This window comes from Pelophylax lessonae (assembly GCF_965119305.1).
Source record: "Pelophylax lessonae genome assembly, chromosome: 8".
Classification (NCBI taxonomy): Eukaryota; Metazoa; Chordata; class Amphibia; order Anura; family Ranidae; genus Pelophylax; species Pelophylax lessonae.
In genome coordinates, this window is record NC_138775.1 from 19,463,414 (window position 1) to 19,481,351 (window position 17,938).

The following is a 17,938-nucleotide window of genomic DNA, read 5'->3' on the forward strand; positions in this document are numbered from 1 at the left end:
CTTCTTTTTCAGAGGAAGAAAAGCATTGGTGGCATCCTTCATAACAGCAACAAGGGCAGCTCATAAGAACAGTTACCCCTCAAAGGTCATTAAAAAACAAGTGCCTTTTGGAGGAGGCCTCCACAGCCCAACACTTCCTTCTCATGTTTACTGACTGGAGATTCATATAGAAAATAAGGTGGGAGAACTCCCAACAGTCCCTCCACACTGTAGCTCAAGGTTGCAGACTTGAGTTCTAAATGCTCCTCCACATCACACACTTTCCTGCTCTTCTTCCATGACTTGCACTGAAACTTTCCCAAGGTGATAGAACTGCACAGATCACCTATATGTACGCGGCTTGCAACCACAAAGCATGCTGATGTCACCCACATGGACAATAGAGACTGTGGGCTGCATGTTTTGAAAGGAAAGGTTTAAGCGGGCCACAGACAATGCAATAGACTGTGGGCTGGACAATAGAGACTGTGGGCTGCATGTTTTGAAAGGAAAGGTTTAAGTCGGCCACAGACGGTGCGAGGAAAAAAAAATTACTTGATTCCTCCATCAACAGTGTCGGTGTTGATGAGGGAATCCCTCCCGCTGAATTATTGTGTTCTCCCAGAGTTATTGTGTTCCCATGCCTTGTAATTTTCCATCATTCTGTATCGCAGCACACACTTCTCATACAACCCCAGCTTCACCCTTTCCATGATCCGTTACAGCAGGGGTGCCAAACTCAATTTCATCATGGGCAGCGTCAGTGGCGTATTTTTGAAAAAGTTAGCCGGAGATAGAATTATGTACGCACCACATCCCTATATATAGTTTTACAAGGGGAATTTTTGTTATGGGACTTTTAAGGTGCAAATTCAAGAAATAAATGAAGGAGAAAAAGTCATTTTCATAAAACCAATTCACAAATTTTATATATTTTTATAAAATTAGTGAATTGGTTTTATGAAAATGACTTTTTCTCCATCATTTATTTCTTGAATTTGCACCTTAATAGTCCCATAACAAAAATTCCTCTTGTAAAACATCAGTAGCGTAGTTGCCTTCATAGGGCTGGTTGAATCTAGGGTGTGCTACATACAAAGTGCAGGGTTCAGCATCATGCTACAGAGTGTAGGGTTTAGCATAATGCTACAGAGTGCAGGGTTCTGGAGTGCACTGTGTACAGAGTGCAGGGTTTGGGGGTGCGCTGTGTACAGAGTGCAGGGTTCAGGAATGCATTACATACAGAGTGTAGGGTTCAGGAATGCGTTACGTACCAAGTGCAGGGTTCCCCTGTGTACAGAGTGCAGATTTAAGGGGTGCACTACATACAGAGTGCAGAGTTCAGGGGTGTGATGTGTACAGAGTGCAGGGTATGCAATCCCAATCCCAACCCCAACCCCCCAAAGATTCATTGCATTCCTTTCTACCACCTGGCCCGTTCTAGCACTACCCTGTGTAGGTGGCTCTGCCTCGCCTTACATGGAGATCTGTCCCTGCCCTGAGCATATGCAGGAATTTGTTAGATCGAGGAGCCGCTGAAGGCTTCTGTGGTTACAACGGGCACCAGGGAGCAGAGGGTGAGAGCCTGAGGTGGTGAAATGGAGTTCCACCACGTTTTGCCTGCAAAACTGTGTAGGAGGGCTACATGACAAGGCCTGGTGGGCCAGATTCGGCCCGCGGGCCTTGTGTTGGACATATGTGTGTTATAGTGTGGAGCTAATGTGTCCCCCCTATAGATGACAAAATTATCAGGAAGGAACCAGTGTTACCTGAGAGGCACTTCTCCAGCAAAGACTGCAGCCATGTGATGTTCTGTAGCCGTGTTAACACTTTTCCCTTCATATCAGCATTTGCTTGCATACAGAAAGCATTGATAACCTAAAAGGAGAATAGGTCAGTGTCACATCTGGCATAGCAAAAAATAAATAAATATATATATATATATATATATAAACAAGTATTAGAGAAGTATCATTTAATCACCTCTCTGAACCAATTAATTGTGAAAAAAAGCAGAGAGCACAGGAAATCTCGCTCTTGTCTGGACAGGGAATTCATCTTGTCTAGGACATCAAGATCCGTGAGATACACGGGGCACCCTGGAAACAAAAACACCCAGTTATTACACGCCAGGGTTCACGCACTGAATGTTATAAACGTGTGTGTATATGATGAGATGTACTACAGGATACAAATGATGTAATATAAAACAAGAGTATTACTGCAGGAAAAAAAGTGAGCACACTCCAAACATTAAAAATCATCCAGCCTACAATGAAGTTTGCACTGTGCATAGCATCATACACACACACACACACACACACACACACACACACACACACTGAGCGCAACAAAAACAACAAAGTACCTAACAAAGCATCGATCTCATCCAAGTTGCCGTTAAACTCGTCCTCTATGCAGAGCCGCAGTAATCGGAAAAATGGTGACAGACAGAGAGGAGCCACGAGGCTGTGGAGACACGCATGCAATGAATTTTCACAGTGCACTAAACAGAGATTACTACAAAAAAATAAAAGTTATGGAGAGACACCCAAACCGAAACTCACCGACCCTCTGAGGTGTGTGCGGCACCTTTATTGGCGAAGTCATGTGACAGAAGTGGGAGGAGATTAATCACAACTATGCCCTGGCTCTCATCGTCCTCCAGGTTGTACATGGCTTTCACAGGGAACATATGATTTCTGAGGAGTTGAAGGGAAGGTTACACACATAGGAACACACCATCCTCATCTCTGGATCACTCAATAAATTATTCCCCCCAACCACATACACACAGCAATATTAAGCTCATGGCAGCGGCCCCACATATCACTAATAATGACATGGAGAAGGCAGAGGCAGTGGCCCCACACACCACTGCTAAGCTCAAGGAGAAATCAGAGGCAGTAACACCACACACTACTATTAAGCAAATAGAGAAGGCAGAGGCAGCGGCCCCACACTTTATTAAAAAAATTAATGGTAAAGTCAAAAGGCAGTGGCCCCCCACACCCCTACTAAGCTCACGGAGAAATCAAAGACAACAGCATCATACACAATGCTATTAGGTTAAAAAGAAGAAATGAAAGGCCGCGGCACCATACACCACTGCTAAGCCCATGGGGAAAATCAGAGGCAGCGGGACCAAGTATCACTACTAAGTTTGAGGAGGTTACAGGCAGCGGCCCACTACTAAGCTCAAGGAGGTTACAGGCAGCGGCCCACTACTAAGCTCAAGGAGGTTACAGGCAGCAGCCCACTACTAAGCTCAAGGAGGTTACAGGCAGCAGCCCACTAATAACCTCATGGAGGTTACAGGCAGTGGCCCTCTACTAAGCTCAAGGAGGTTACAGGCAGCGGCCCACTACTAAGCTCAAGGAGGTTACAGGCAGCGGCCCACTACTAAGCTCAAGGAGGTTACAGGCAGCAGCCCACTACTAAGCTCAAGGAGGTTACAGGCAGCAGCCCACTAATAACCTCATGGAGGTTACAGGCAGTGGCCCTCTACTAAGCTCAAGGAGGTTACAGGCAGCGGCCCACTACTAAGCTCAAGGAGGTTACAGGCAGCGGCCCACTACTAAGCTCAAGGAGGTTACAGGCAGCGGCCCACTACTAAGCTCAAGGAGGTTACAGGCAGCGGCCCACTACTAAGCTCAAGGAGATTACAGGCAGCAGCCCACTAATAAGCACATGGAGGTTACAGGCAGCGGCCCCACTGTTAAGCTCAAGAAGAAATCTGAGACAGTGGCCCCACATACTACTATTGAGCTTATGGAGAAATCAGAGGCAGCAGCACCACCACTAATAAGCTCTAGGAGGTTAAAGGCAGGGACCCCCCCACACACCACTACTAAGCTCTAGGAGGTTAAAGGCAGGGACCCCCCCCACACCACTACTAAGCTCAAAAAGAAAATCGGAGATAGCTGCCCCACACCACAACTGAACTTATGCAGAAATCAAAGGCAGCGGCCCTGCACACCACTACTAAGCCCATGGGGAAATGAGAAGCAATGGCACCACACACCAGTAATAAGCTCAAGGAGAAATCCGAGGCAGCGGCCCCACACACCACTATTAAGCCAATGCATAAATCAGAAGCAGCCCTATTATACCACTAATACGCTCATGGAGAATCCGGAGGCAATGGCACCACCACTAATAAGCTCAAGGAGATTAGTGGCAGTGGCCCCAAACACTGCTACTAAGCTTATGGAGAAATCAGAGGCAGCAGCCCCACACACCGCTACTAAGTTCATGGAGAATTTGGAGGCAATGACACCACTAATAAGCTCAAGGAGATTAGAGGCAGTGGCCCAAACACTGCTACAAAGCGTATGGATAAATCAGAGGCAGCAGCCCCACACACCACTACTAAGTTCATGGAGAATATCGGAGGCAATGGCATCACCAATAAGCTCAAGGAGATTAGTGGCAGTGGCCCCAAACACTGCTACAAAGCGTAAGGAGAAATCAGAGGCAGCAGCCCCACACACCGCTACTAAGTTCATGGAGAATTCGGAGGCAATGGCACCACTAATAAGCTCAAGGAGAAATCAGAGGCAGCAGCCCCACACACCGCTACTAAGTTCATAGAGAATTCTGAGGCAACGGCATCACCAATAATAAGCTCAAGGAGATTAGAGGCAGCAGCTTCACACACAGCTACTAAGCTCATGCATAAATCAGAAGTAATACTATTAAGCTCATGGAGAATTCTAAAGGCAAAAGGCACCACACACCACTACTAAGCTCATGGAGATTTCTGAAGCAAAGGCACCACCACTAATAAGCTCAAGGAGATTAGGCAGCAGCCTTACACAGTAACACACCACTCCTAAACTCATGGAGAAATCAGAAGCAGTCCTACACACCACTTTTAAACTCATGATGGAGAATTCTGAGGTAAATGCACCACACACAACTAAACTCATGGAGAAATCAGAGGCAGCGGCACCACCACTAATAAGCTCAAGGAGATTAGAGGCAGCAGCCCTACACACCACTACTAAGCTCAAGGAGAAATCAAAGGCAGTGGCCCCACTAACTGCTACTAAGTCCAAGGAGAAATCCAGGGCAACGGCCCTACGCACCACTACTAAGTTCATGAAGAATGGAATGCAGGGTTGTGGTTTCCATCACTCTTCTCTTTTGAGTTATTTTACACTTATTGTATTAATTTATGTTATAATTATACAGATTAATGTGATTCAGACATCGCTCCAGCAGTTCCACTTGGGGCCTTGACTGACAATAGAGGGAGGTAAAAGGATTATATGACTACAAACCCTTCAATCTTTTGGTCCAGATCTACTACATAATCCTCCTGGAAATCATCCACCACCGTCTTTCTGATATATTCCTGCAGGAGATAATCAAAGGAAAAATCGCATCACTGAAATTAACTAACAAGAACTAGCCTTCCCTACAAAAGGGTTTGGTTGCCGGTGTAGTGTTGGTGTACCAGGCTTTCCCTCTACCCACCTCACCTTCTGACGAAAAGGGAAGAAGAAAAGGAGTGACAATTAGATGAACCAATACAAATTGAATCTCTGGCTGTTGGGTTATATTGCCACCTTCAGGAGTAGGATACTAGGCATAAAAATGAGAGCACAGCCTAGGGGTGGTTTCTGCTGGTGGCCAAATCCTAGAGGAAGCTCAGTACGTCACAAAGCAGTACATAAGTAGCAAATGGTTACCTTCAACCATGTATTGCAAGGGCCTGTCTGACAAATTGAAAGTGTTTAAGAGGAAGTAAACCCTCCTCTGACACTTTTACCTATAGGTAAGCCCATGATAAGGCTTACCTATAGGTACTGTAAATATCTCCTAAACATGTACCATTTAGGAGATATTTACCTTACATGCAGCCAGTGACGTCACTGGCGCATGCGCTCTGAAGGAACGGCCGCTGGTGCCGTTCCTTCAGAGTCCGTGCCGTGACCGTCGGCTCCCGCGCACGTGATGTCACCGCGGCTCCGGCCAATCAGATGGCCGGATGCCGGGATCCCGGAAGACGGGCGACTGGACATGTCGCCCATCATAGAGGTAAGCGGGCGGCACGGCGAGGGCTCGTTCTGAGGTAAGTATTTCATAATGAGCTAGTATGCGATGCATACTAGCTCATTATGTGTTTCTCTTGCAGGTTGAAAAAAAAAAAAAAAAAAATTGTGGGGTTTACAACCTCTTTTAGGTTTGACCTCATATTAAATGATTTAGTAAATCTAAAGAAAAATTGTACAATATATGACCAACCTAACAAGTAAAGTTGGGTACACACATATCCAAATTCGGCCGATTCAGCCAGAACTGGTTGAATTTCGGTACGTGTACCCCTCTCTGTTCAACAGAAGTCAGTCTTTAGACTGGCTTCTGCTAAACGATCCTGCTGGGAAATGGCATACAATCAGCACATCCAGCCAGTGGCTGCAGTGCTGATACAATAGCGCAGTGGAGGAGATCCCTACATCTACATTGCTTGTGGGGATGCAGGGATATTGAGTTTTTTCCATTCAACCCACTAACTGAATGATGGGGATGCAACGGAAAATACTAAAGTAGACATAAGGTCCAGTGCCTCCAGAAATAGCAGGTGCCTCTGAGGGGTCAGGTTGTTCCTAGGGAAAGGAGCAGGAAAAACTGGTCCCCGCCAACCTTGAGGAGTGTAAGTCCTTTCATGCTGAAGGCATACCAGAGGAATTAGCTAACCACTGGCTTCAAGCCCCACAGGTTGAATAGGTCGGAGGTCCTACAAGAACCTGCTGTCGAAATAGATGGAAGAGTGAGGTGGGATTTCTGCACCCCTCAGCAGATCTCCAGCGTTGAGGCAGGGGCATAGTCTGGCCAGCTGTGGCATTGCAAATGACAGTGTGGTGAATAGGTCCAAAGAGAAGACATCCCTCAAAGGCTTGTTGAGAAAAATACTGCTTGGACACGTCATCAGCACCCCAAGCACATAGCCAGAGTGCTCTACGCATTTGTATGGACATCAGTCGCATGCGAGACACAAGTTGAGCAGCACAGTGGCTAAGTGGTTAGCACAGGAGTGTCAAACTCATTTTCATCATGAGGCACACCAGCAGTATGCTTGCCCTCAAAGGGGCTGGTTGTATCTGGGGTACATTACGTACAGAGTGCAGAGTTCAGGGGTGTGCTATGTACAGAGTTCAGGGGTGTGCTATGTACAGAGTGCAGAGTTTAGGAGTGCATTACATACAGGGTGCAGAGTTCAAGGGTGTGCTGTGTATAGATTACAGGGTTCAGGAGTGTGCTATGCAACCCCAACCCCCCCTCCCCTAAAAGCTTCCTTACATCCTTCTCCTACCTGGTCCAACTCTAGAATCTCCCTGTGTAGGCGGCTCTGCCTGGCCCTGCAGGAAGATCATTCTCTCTCAGATTCTGGAGATTTGTCCCCGTTGTGAGTGCGTGCAGGGATCAATTGCCAAGCAAAGCTGTCCCTTGTAAACACAGAAGGCTTCTGTGTTTACAAGGGACAGCGGGGAGTGGGAACGGAGGGTGAGAGTCAGAGGTGGTGGAATTCCGCACCGTCCGGCTGCAAAACTGGGTGTGAGGGCCATGTGACAAGGCCTGGCGGGCCACATTTGACATATGTGGGTTAGCACTTCTGCCTAGCAGCACAGTCAGATCGGATCTCAACCATAGGAATACCTGCCTGAGGTTTGCATGTTCTCCCTGTGCCTGCGAGGGTTTCCTCCCACAATCCAAAGACATGATGGTAGGGTAATTGGTTCCTGTCTACATTGGCCCTAGTATACGTATGTATGAGTGTAAGTTAGGGACCTTAGATTGTAAGCTCCTTGAGGGCAGGGACTGATGTGAGTGTACAATATATGTAAAGCACTGAGTCATTTGATGGTGCTATATAGATACCTATAATAAATACGATTAGATGCTTGAAACAAGCCATCACACCAAAAGCACAAGGAGGACCTACTCACATGGCAGGATACCCTCTTGAGGGAATCTATTAATTCTAATATCAAATATTCTAATCTTGACAGAATAAAGTTAACACAGGATGGAGGGCCTAACCAGTCAATTCAAAACTGGGATTTAAGGAGGGACTTTAGCTGTCAGCAGAATCAAAAAAAGGTGAGCCCACCATCAACCCGCCTAGTAGTCTTCCTGTGAAGGTGGGTCACTGGTGCATCTACTGTGGGAAAAGATCACCGATTTACAAATTCTCTTTCAAAACGGAAAAGCCCTATTGCAGGGGTAGTTTTTTTTGTAATTCCTGAAGTTGGGCTTTAAGACTTTTTTCGAAATACTTCCAACCTTCTAGGACACAAATAAAAAATTGAGGCATGGTGGGTAGGGTTGAGGCTATTTGGGGGGACAGTTTACAATTTTCCTGTTATCCCCCTGTAGGTGGCATTGCAACCAGACAAGACATTCTCTGAATTCCTGCGTCCCTCAGTGAGATAAAAATAATTGTTCTTTCTACTCATCTCTACCTCAAGTTGTTGAACTTACCATTATTTGGGGATGTAGGTTCCTCTCTTGCACTAGATTGGCCATCTCATCGTAGTAAAAGGCAGCAGATTCTGGGCACTGGTCACAGCAGGTGCGTGCCAATTCCAGGAGAGAGGTGACCTGTTCCCACATAGAATCATAGTCACAACACAGGCAGAATGAGATCATTTATTTACAGGGAAATTACCAGAGTGACTGACCTGCCGGAAGACATGCGGACTCAGGGTGGCTGGGTCTGATTTGGCACCTCCTGACCTTCTCCTAGGGGGAAAAGGGGGAAATAGGAGATGAGGAGCGATTAGAAATAATTAGAGATGTTAAAGCGGAGTTCCAGGCACAGATGTCATTTTTTAATAAACATACCCCCGGGACAGTCAGGGCTGGCACATTCCACAATGGCTAGCCTCTGATCTGTCCCGGTTCGCACTTACCTTTTAGAAGAAATACTTACTTATAAAATTTCTTCCATAGCGTTTCCATCTTTCTTGTGGGCAGCTGAAGCCGGCGCGGTCCTCTTCTGTGTCTTCTTCCGCGTCTTCTTGTCCCAGAATGCGTCGCACCGGCCCCTCTCGTCACTTCCGGCGCGACGCCGCATTCCTCCACAGCTTCTGGGCATGCCCAGAAGCTGTTTAGCAGGGGAATGCGGCGTCGCCCGGAAATGACGAGCGGGGCCGGTGCCGTCGCATTGATTCCTGGGAGCTGTGACGTTCAGCTCCCAGGAATCATAGCGAGGCAGGAAGTGACGGGGTGAGCCGCGGCTCCGAGGGAGGAAGTACTCTGAGGTGAGTATCTTCGATCTTCAATTGCAAGGTAAGTAAACAAAAAAAAAAAAAATAACTATCCAATTCCTTTTCAGGTGAGGCATACCTAGCGGAGGGGCACAAAAAAAAAAAATCTCGTTTTTGTGCCCGGAACTCCGCTTTAAACAAGCTCTGTGTTCTGATCTACCATGTTTCACAATATATGTGCCAATACCAGCCCTCAAAATTTCCACACCCCTTCTCACATTTGGCGAGTGGAAAAAGCTTGAGGGGCAAATGTGGGGCTGCCTTGGAGAGGGGAGGGGGGCGAGTGCCACTGGCAGGCGATCGGCCAAACGGATAGGGGTCCTTTACTCTATCCAAAATGAAAAAAAAAAAAGAAAGAAGTTTGCCTATAGTGCACTCGTTCCTGGTACGGATACATCCTCTTGCCGACCACATCATGAGGATGTACGGCATCAAAGCGGCCCCTGTGTGCCAGATCATGTACTTAGTATAGGCAGAAGCCGATCAGCGTATGCCGGCGAATGGATGCCTGCCGGCAACCCACCGATTGTCAGGGAAAACACACAGATCGAAGCTCTGCCTATGTAAACAAGGCACTGCCCTGACAGGGGGGAGGGGGGGGATGGATTTTCTTTCTCTGCAAAGCAGGGAAAGAAAATCCATCATATGTGAAAGCACCTCATGGTACAGTAAAACACTGATTAGACACACAGTTAACCCTTTGATCGCTCTAAATGTTTAACCCTTTCCCAGCCAGTGTCATTAGTACAGTGATAGAGCATTTTTTTTAGCACTGATCACTGTATTCGTGTCACGGGTTGCCACAAAGTGTCAAAAGTGTCAGATTGTCCACCGCAATATCGCAGTCCTGCTATAAGTCGCTGATCGCCGCTATTAGTAGTCTAAAAAAATAAATAAAAATTACAGTATATAGGTTTGTAGACGCTATAAAACTTTTGCACAAAGCAATCAATATACGTTTGTTTGGAGATTTTTTTACCAAACAAATGCAGCAGAATACATATTGGCTTAAATTTATGAAGAAATTAGATTTTTTAAATTTGTTTATTGGACATGTTTTATAGCAGATATTATTTATTTTTCAAAATTATCTGTCTTTTTTGGTTTATAGGGCAAAAACACCAAAAGAAAGCTCTATTAGTGGGAAAAAAGGAAATACATTTCATTTGGGTACAGCGTTACAGGACCGCACAATTGTCAATTGTTAAAGTAACGCAGTGTCATATCGCAAATAAATGGCCTGGTTATGAAGGGAGTAAATCTTCCACAGGTCAAGTGGTTAAAAAGAATGGTTCTACTGTCTATACTCATATCTGTCATGTACATGTATAAGGTAACTATCTACCTCTTATTGCTGCATGATGACTACAAAATGTTAAAGATAAAAATAAAAAATAAAAAAAAATAAAGAAAAGAGCAAAATCTGACCTTTCACTGGTAGCCATGCTTCCCAGCATCCTCACTGCCCCAATCACTCCAATGCGCTTGTACTTCACCACTGTACTGGAAAGCTGCTTCCTGATGACAATGTGCATCTCATCCTAAGGAAATAAACAAATAATGAAAGGAGCAGAAAGGGCCACAATATTTTGGTCTGGCTTTGTGTGTGCCAGGAGGACATTACTAGTTTAGCTTAAGGTCCATGTACACGGGACGTTGTTAAAATTCCCTTTGAATGCTGGAATTTTAAGGACGTTTGAAACGTCCGTTCGGTCGCGTTTGTACCCGCGTTTAGCGGGCGTTTGCGTTTAGAACCGTTCCTAGAGGTCAAAAAAATTATTCCCCTTTAAAATGGAAAAACGTGAACGCCAAACGTGGATCATCACGTTCGATCGCGTTCGGACGCATTTTTGCGTTTGAAACGCCGGGAAACACGTTCGAACGCAAATAATTGCGTTCTAAAAAAAGTCCCTGAACGCAACTGCCCGCAAACGACCTGGTGTACATGGACAGATAAGATAAAATGTAGATGGGTTCAGGGGCTTCTAAAAAAAAACGCCCAACTGCTCCTAAACGGCCATTTCCAGCGTCCCGTGTACATGGAGCCTAGGGGGAAAAAATGAACTCAACCAAAGCCAGGCAAAACAAGATCAAGCAAAGCCCCTCTGCAACACTGCCAGTTTTCCCTTTACAACCAAACTCTCTATGCTCAATTATAAAGGGAGGACCACTAGCTTTACCCAGGGACATCGCTTGATCTTGTTTTGCCCCTGCTATATACTACATTTAGTGGGGTTGATTTACTAAAACTAGAGAGTGCAAAATCTGGTGCAGCTCTGCATAGAAGCCAATCACCTTTCAGGTTTTTTGTCAAAGTTTAATTTAAAGCGGAGTTCCGCCTTCCCCTCCACCCCCTCCAAAAATTAAAAGTCAGCAGCTACACATACTGTAGCTGCTGACTTTTAATATTAGGACACTTACCTGTCCTGGAATCCAGCGATATCAGCACCGCAGCCATTTTTTTACATCAGCTGTCGGGTGCTGCCGCCGCCATTGCCGGTAAGGGAACCTGGCAGTGAGGCCTTGCGGCTTCACGGGCAGGTTCCCACTGCGCATGCGCGCTGGGAATTCCTATTGGCTCAGTGGTGGGGGAAAGAGGAGGAGGCCAAACTTCAAAAAGAAACGGCATATCCCAGAAGTGGGGAAGGGTACCTGTCAAAAACAGGTATCCATTCCCCCCCTACCCCCTGAAAGGTGCCAAATGTGGCACTGGAGGGGGGGGGGGGGAGGAAGCAAAAGAACGGAAGTTCCACTTTTGGGTGGAGCTCCGCTTTAACAAACTGAAGTCAGAAGCTGATCGGCTACTGTGCACAGCTACACCAGATTTTGCACTCTACAGTTTTAGTAAATCAACCCAACCCCAGTGAGTCTGAGACTGGTGTACCACACTGAGATTAAATCGTCCAGATATGAATTTACTCCAAAATAATTTAGGATGAAAGACTGTCACAGAGCCAACGTGTTTCAGGGATCAGGAACCACTCCTTCATCAGGGCTTGAACAGCTGCTCCAACCAGTTTCTCTGCACTTGTTTAGTTAAAATATTGTATAAGGGCCATTTCACACCACATGTAGTCCAGAGCGTTTTATATCTGCATCAAAAATGCATGGAAAGTAGGTTATATGGTTTCCAAAGGCATAGTTCACACCAGTGCAGTCATTTTCAGGGCTTTCCAGTTCCAGAAAAAAAAAAAAGGTAGAACATGCTGCATTTTTCCTGCACTTGCCTGTACTGGAATGCAGTAAAATGCATTAAAAACTTACCGGAATGCATGAAAATTGTAGGGGACCCCTATACAGTGAAAAAGAGAACATGAAAAGAGAAGAAAAAAAAAGCACCCGAAATTCATTAGGAAATGCATCAAAAACGTACTGAAAGGTGCCAAAAACGCGCATGCAAAACAACGCACCTGGAACGGATCTGGAGTGGGTTTTTGTGGTGTGAACCATCCCTAAATTATATAGACTATTCAGATCAGTACATGTTCAATCTTCAAACCCTGATGAAGGAGGGGTTTCTGCCTGGAAAACGTTGGCTTTGTGATATTCTTTTATCCTAATTTATATTAAAAATATTGATATCTGGACAATTTTTTCCCTAGTGTGGTGCTTCAATCTCACACTCATTTACTTACAGACAGAAACTAGAAATCCTTTGGCGTAGAGAAGCTGCCAGTCCAGAAATACCCGATACCTCGTCTCAATACCATCATAACTCCTATACAACAGGATAACCAGTTCTAGTGCTTCTCTCCTTCTTTTCCTAAATCTTTAAACTGGATTCCGTTGGTGTTTTACCTAAATGTAACCAGCCATCAGTCTTGTAAAATGTGCATGTGTCTGTACTGGAAGGGATGAGTTGACAGTTCCAGCTTCAGGACAAAGGTGGAAAATTAGGTGAATCCATGCTCTACCAATCACAGAAAGGTGGGTTAAAGTGTAAGTTTTCCTTTTTCAGAAAAAAAAATGAAAAATGGTAAACACTGTACACCCTCCTCACCCTTTCCAGTCCCCACTGTACTAACCTCTGTGGATGCTAGGCTGTCAGCGCCCATGCAGCGGTCCAGGGGTTTGAAGTCCATGCTCCTCTCCCTCTTCTCTGTGCAGTGCTTCTGGGATGGATCAGCGCAATTCCGATTGGTAAGCACCATCACACAACATCACTATGATTTATCCCAGAAGCAGGAAGAAGAGTGGTGGGGGGGGGGGTACCAGTTACATGGGCACTGACAGCTTAGCATGCACCCAAGTACAGCAGGGACCACCAGGGAGAGGATGGGGAGCCAGTATGGCGTTGGTTCACCTTTTCCTTTTTTTCCTGTAACACCCCATTGTGTGACTTGTCATGTGACTTTGGACATCAGTCGCATGACAAGTCGTACCCCAGGCTTTCCAAGGATAACTATTCATATATGTGCGACTTTGGTCTGAGTTTATACACTACTTTGGTCCGACTTACATGCAATTTGAAGGCCATAGATTTCAATGTTAGTGTTTGTTACCCAAAAAAAAAAAAAATATATATATATATCTAGATCCTGTTCTCTTAAAGCATGAATAACAGCACAGTGCTTGTGTTGTGTAATTTGGCCCCTTGTATCATATAAAATACCTGGCTGATCCTGCCTGGCTATGCCCCCCACCTGTAAACTGACCATGGTTTATCATGGCTGCTGAGCCCTGACACCATGGTCAGTTTGCGTGCCTCCGTCATCCACAGTCCTGCACTGTCCTCTCTGTCCTCCTCTCCCCCCCTGCCTGACTTTCACCTCTGTCCTTCCCCCCCCCCCCCCCCCCGCTGCTATCATAACTATAGTATAACCATAAACTCTCCTCTATAAAATAACATTATGTGTTTCAGTGTCTGTGTTATATAAAAAAAGATGCCGATTTCTACCTTATATCAGAGCGTCTCCCAGCGCTCACTGAACAGCTCGGCTCGCTCTCCTCCCAAGCTGTCAGCGGGAGTTCTCGGCCCCTCCCGCTATAGTTATCAGCCAGGGAGAGGAGAGAGCTGAGGAGTCACGTAAGCACCGGGAGACGCTCTGATATAAGATAGAAAACAGCATCTTTTTTATAGGACACAGACAACGGGACACAATGTTATTTTACAGAGGGGATTGTATGGTTATAATGCAGTGGGTTAACAACCATTTTAAGCCTCAAAAGTTGCATGAAAGTCATACCTGAACGTTTTACATGCAACAGTGGGTCTGACTTTGCAGAGGGACAACAAGTTATGTCCAAGTCACATCCATCAAGGTTGCATCAAAGTTGCGTTCCAAAGTCCCCCAACTTTGGAGTCGTACAAGTGTGAATGGAGCCTAAGGTGAACTAACACTTTAAAATGAATCATAAGTGTGACAGTGTGACCATATTGGCTCCCACCTACATGAAGAGTCCAACCTCAAGCATCTCAACATGTGTACCTGGATGTGAACACCTTCATGGATGAACGCCAGCATGCAAAGGATTTGAAAGAGTTTGCGGATCTGTTGGACATTCAGGTTATCCAGGTAGTCCAATATACCCTGCAAGGAAATATATTGATACATTTATTAATACTTTCAGAACACTCTGCGCATTGTGTAAATTAAAGTAAAGGCATAATTTGAAAAAAAAAAACAAACAAAACAAAAATGTTATACAGTACTTAACTGCTCTGTGTAATGGTTTTGCACAGAGCAGCCCTGATCTTCCTCTTCTCAGGTCCCCCGCCAGTGCTCCTGGCCCCTACCCCATGCCAAGTGCCCCCACAGCAAGCTGCTTGCTAGGGGGGCACTCGTGTGTGCTTGCCCCCGAGCCAGCTTTGTTTCCAAAAGACAAACAGAGCGCAACTCAGCGCCGCCCCCTCCTCACTGACTGTGATTGACAACAGCTGGAGTCGAAGGCTCCTGCTGCTGTGTCTGAGCCAATGAGGAGGGAGAGAGCTGGTCCTCTCATGCATTTCCTTGGATCGAGATCGGGCTCTGGTAAATATAAGCGGGGACTGGGGGGAGCTACACATAGGTTTTTTTTTAACTTTAAAGGGTAACTAAACATTCATGGGGGGGGGAGCAAATAATAAAATAATAATAATATAGCATATACTGTACAATTGCGACTCAATTCTTATTGTAATTAAATGGTATTATTTTCCCAGAAGTCTACACTAAGATACAAGTCAGATTTTGGCATCCCCTGTAACAAAAATTTAATTTTTGGTGAGATACTCCCAATAAGAAATCACGACTAAAGGGATGCAGAACCTGCAATTTTCCTCATAAGAGTCCTGCAAGTGCAGCAGCTGAATGAAGATTATGAAAAGTTTATTAAAATCCTTGTGATGTACATAGAACACCCAGGGGGGGGGTTTTTTTTTTTTTCTCAACAAAAGTGGAGTTACTCTTTAATGCAGAAAATGCATTAAGGTTAAAAAAAGCCTTTAGGCTTTACAACCACTTTAAATGTCCCATAGTGGATTATGTTGGATCTTACCAGATTGCATACAGCATATGGCCTGCTAGATAAAAACATAGGATCAGGAAGAGCCCGACACCTCAATGGACGGAATAAAATATTACCAGAAAACCAGACATGCCGAAAAAATGTCACCCCCCCATTTATCTTACATTGAAGAAAATACAGATCAACTAATATTTTGCCTTATGCTAAAACTACTTGGAATTTTCTTTCATGTGACTTTCCTCAGGTTTGTTTCATTTTTTTGGAGAGATTACACATGAAATTTAAGGAAAGCCAAAGCCTTCTGTCACAAAAGATAAAGCAATTCTCTATTCAGTGGTCTCCAAACTGCGGCCCAGGGGCCAGATGTGGATTTTTGCTTGCTTTTATGCAGCCCTTGAGGCACTATTTCGTCCACTGATACTACCAATAATTCTTCCCACTGACACCAATGAAGGGGCACAATTTATCCCAATGACACCAACCAAGGGGGAACAATTCCCCCCGCTGACATTAACAATGGGGCACAGTTCCTCCCAATGACATCAACTAAGGTGGAATAATTCCCCCCACTGACACCAACAATGGGGCACAATTTCTCCCAATGACACCAACTAAGGGGGAACAATTCCCCCCCGCTGACTCCAACAATGGGGCACAATACCTCCTAATGACACAAACAATGGGGCACAATGACATCAATGATAGGGCACAATTCCTCTCAATGACACCAACAATGGGGCCCATGACAAAGATGGGGCACAATTCCTCCCACTTACACCAATAATGGCACGCAGTTACTCTCACTAAAATAAACAATGGGGCATTACTTTTTCCCCACTGACGTGGGGATCTTTTCTACTCCCACTGGCCACAGTCCGGCCCTCGTAAAGCCTGAAGGACAGTGAACTGGCCCTTTGTTTAGAAAGTTTGGAGACCCCTGCTCTAATCTATAAACCGTTCCCCTTTTTGATTATAATGTAATGGCATTTCACAGGGAAAAGAACAATATATTTTTATAAAGCTCAGTTCTATGTATGTTTTTTTAAATATGATACATCTGCAATAAACAGATGAAAGGAAAGCTCTGTGTTCCTCCAGCCTAGGTGATAGCATATCAGAAAAAATAAAATGTAGAGTTGACCATTCGCAGAGATCAGTCCCCCTGCCAGCATTCACCCACCTTGATGAACACAGCGTACAGGGCCACGGCTGTAGAGTTACTGGATATCAAATCGGTTATTATATCCAGTGCGGAGTCCACCTCATCGGAATACCCGCTGCACACATGAGTCACCAACGTCGCAATCAGCTCCTGAAAAAAAACACAGAGTTTTACCACATTACTTATAAAGCTGGAACAGGGATGCAGCCTACAGCTCACCTACAGCCTGCCTGTAACTTCCATCTTCTTCACCATCCGATTCAGCTTCCTGCACCAGGGAGCTGAGATTGAAATTTGATATACTAAAACGCACCCCAGAAACTGCCCTCATTACAGTGTGGTCTGCCCCCTTTGCATATGTCTATAATATACTGCACCCAGTACATTGTCTTCATTGTAATGTGATCTGCCATCCCACCCATCTGTAAGAGTTTGCAAAGTTCACACTTGCTTCAAAATGTGGCATTGGACACGCTTTTTTTTAAAGTGCTCTGAATGCCAATCAAAGCCCTGCCCCTAAATATAATGGTTATCTTACAGTCTCGTTCACACGTCATGTTTGCTTTGCTTCAAAAATTATATCCCATAATGCTTTCTTGGTGCTTTAAAGCATCTCCAAAGCCTCCATAGAAGTTTATGACTCGTTAACAGCACCTACAGCTTTTGAGGGGCTTTTATTCGCTTTGTTTTGGAGGCATTGCAGATATGAGATATCCCAGGATGCATTGGGAAACCAACAAGCAAACAAGAAAGATGTCATCAGCAGTCGCTTCTGGTTCAGGTGTATATATTCTGGGAGTGTCTGGTGCAGATGACACATCTGGTGTGGAGCAGTAGGAAGGTGAGTAGGGTCCGGACCAGAGCAGAGCAACTAGCAGGCGGCTCATGTGGTGTGCAACATGGGAATGCTATAGCGGAAGGTGAACAGGACTGAAGAGTGAGGACTGAGCAGTGGAGGATCAGCAGAGCAGGAGAAACTAGCAGATGTCACACATGGTACACAGCATGAGAGCAACATTAAAGGAAGTGAGTAGAGATGAGAGAGAGAGAGAGAGAAGAGGGAAAAGGAGAG

At 45.3% G+C, this 17,938-nt stretch overlaps 1 protein-coding gene across 1 annotated transcript in view; it reads right to left on the reverse strand.

The window, feature by feature from the left end:
- FANCD2 (FA complementation group D2) overlaps positions 1–17,938 on the reverse strand; it is a 75,738-nt gene that overhangs the window by 32,261 nt on the left and 25,539 nt on the right. Inside the window, exons 17-26 of the mRNA XM_082265076.1 lie at positions 16,885–17,016; positions 14,687–14,788; positions 10,686–10,798; positions 8,670–8,730; positions 8,470–8,589; positions 5,265–5,338; positions 2,547–2,681; positions 2,348–2,448; positions 1,963–2,078; positions 1,749–1,857 (exon numbers count right to left, since the gene is read on the reverse strand). Coding sequence (XP_082121202.1) covers positions 1,749–1,857; positions 1,963–2,078; positions 2,348–2,448; positions 2,547–2,681; positions 5,265–5,338; positions 8,470–8,589; positions 8,670–8,730; positions 10,686–10,798; positions 14,687–14,788; positions 16,885–17,016 — 1,063 coding nt within the window. The remainder of the gene's footprint in view (positions 1–1,748; positions 1,858–1,962; positions 2,079–2,347; positions 2,449–2,546; positions 2,682–5,264; positions 5,339–8,469; positions 8,590–8,669; positions 8,731–10,685; positions 10,799–14,686; positions 14,789–16,884; positions 17,017–17,938) is intronic.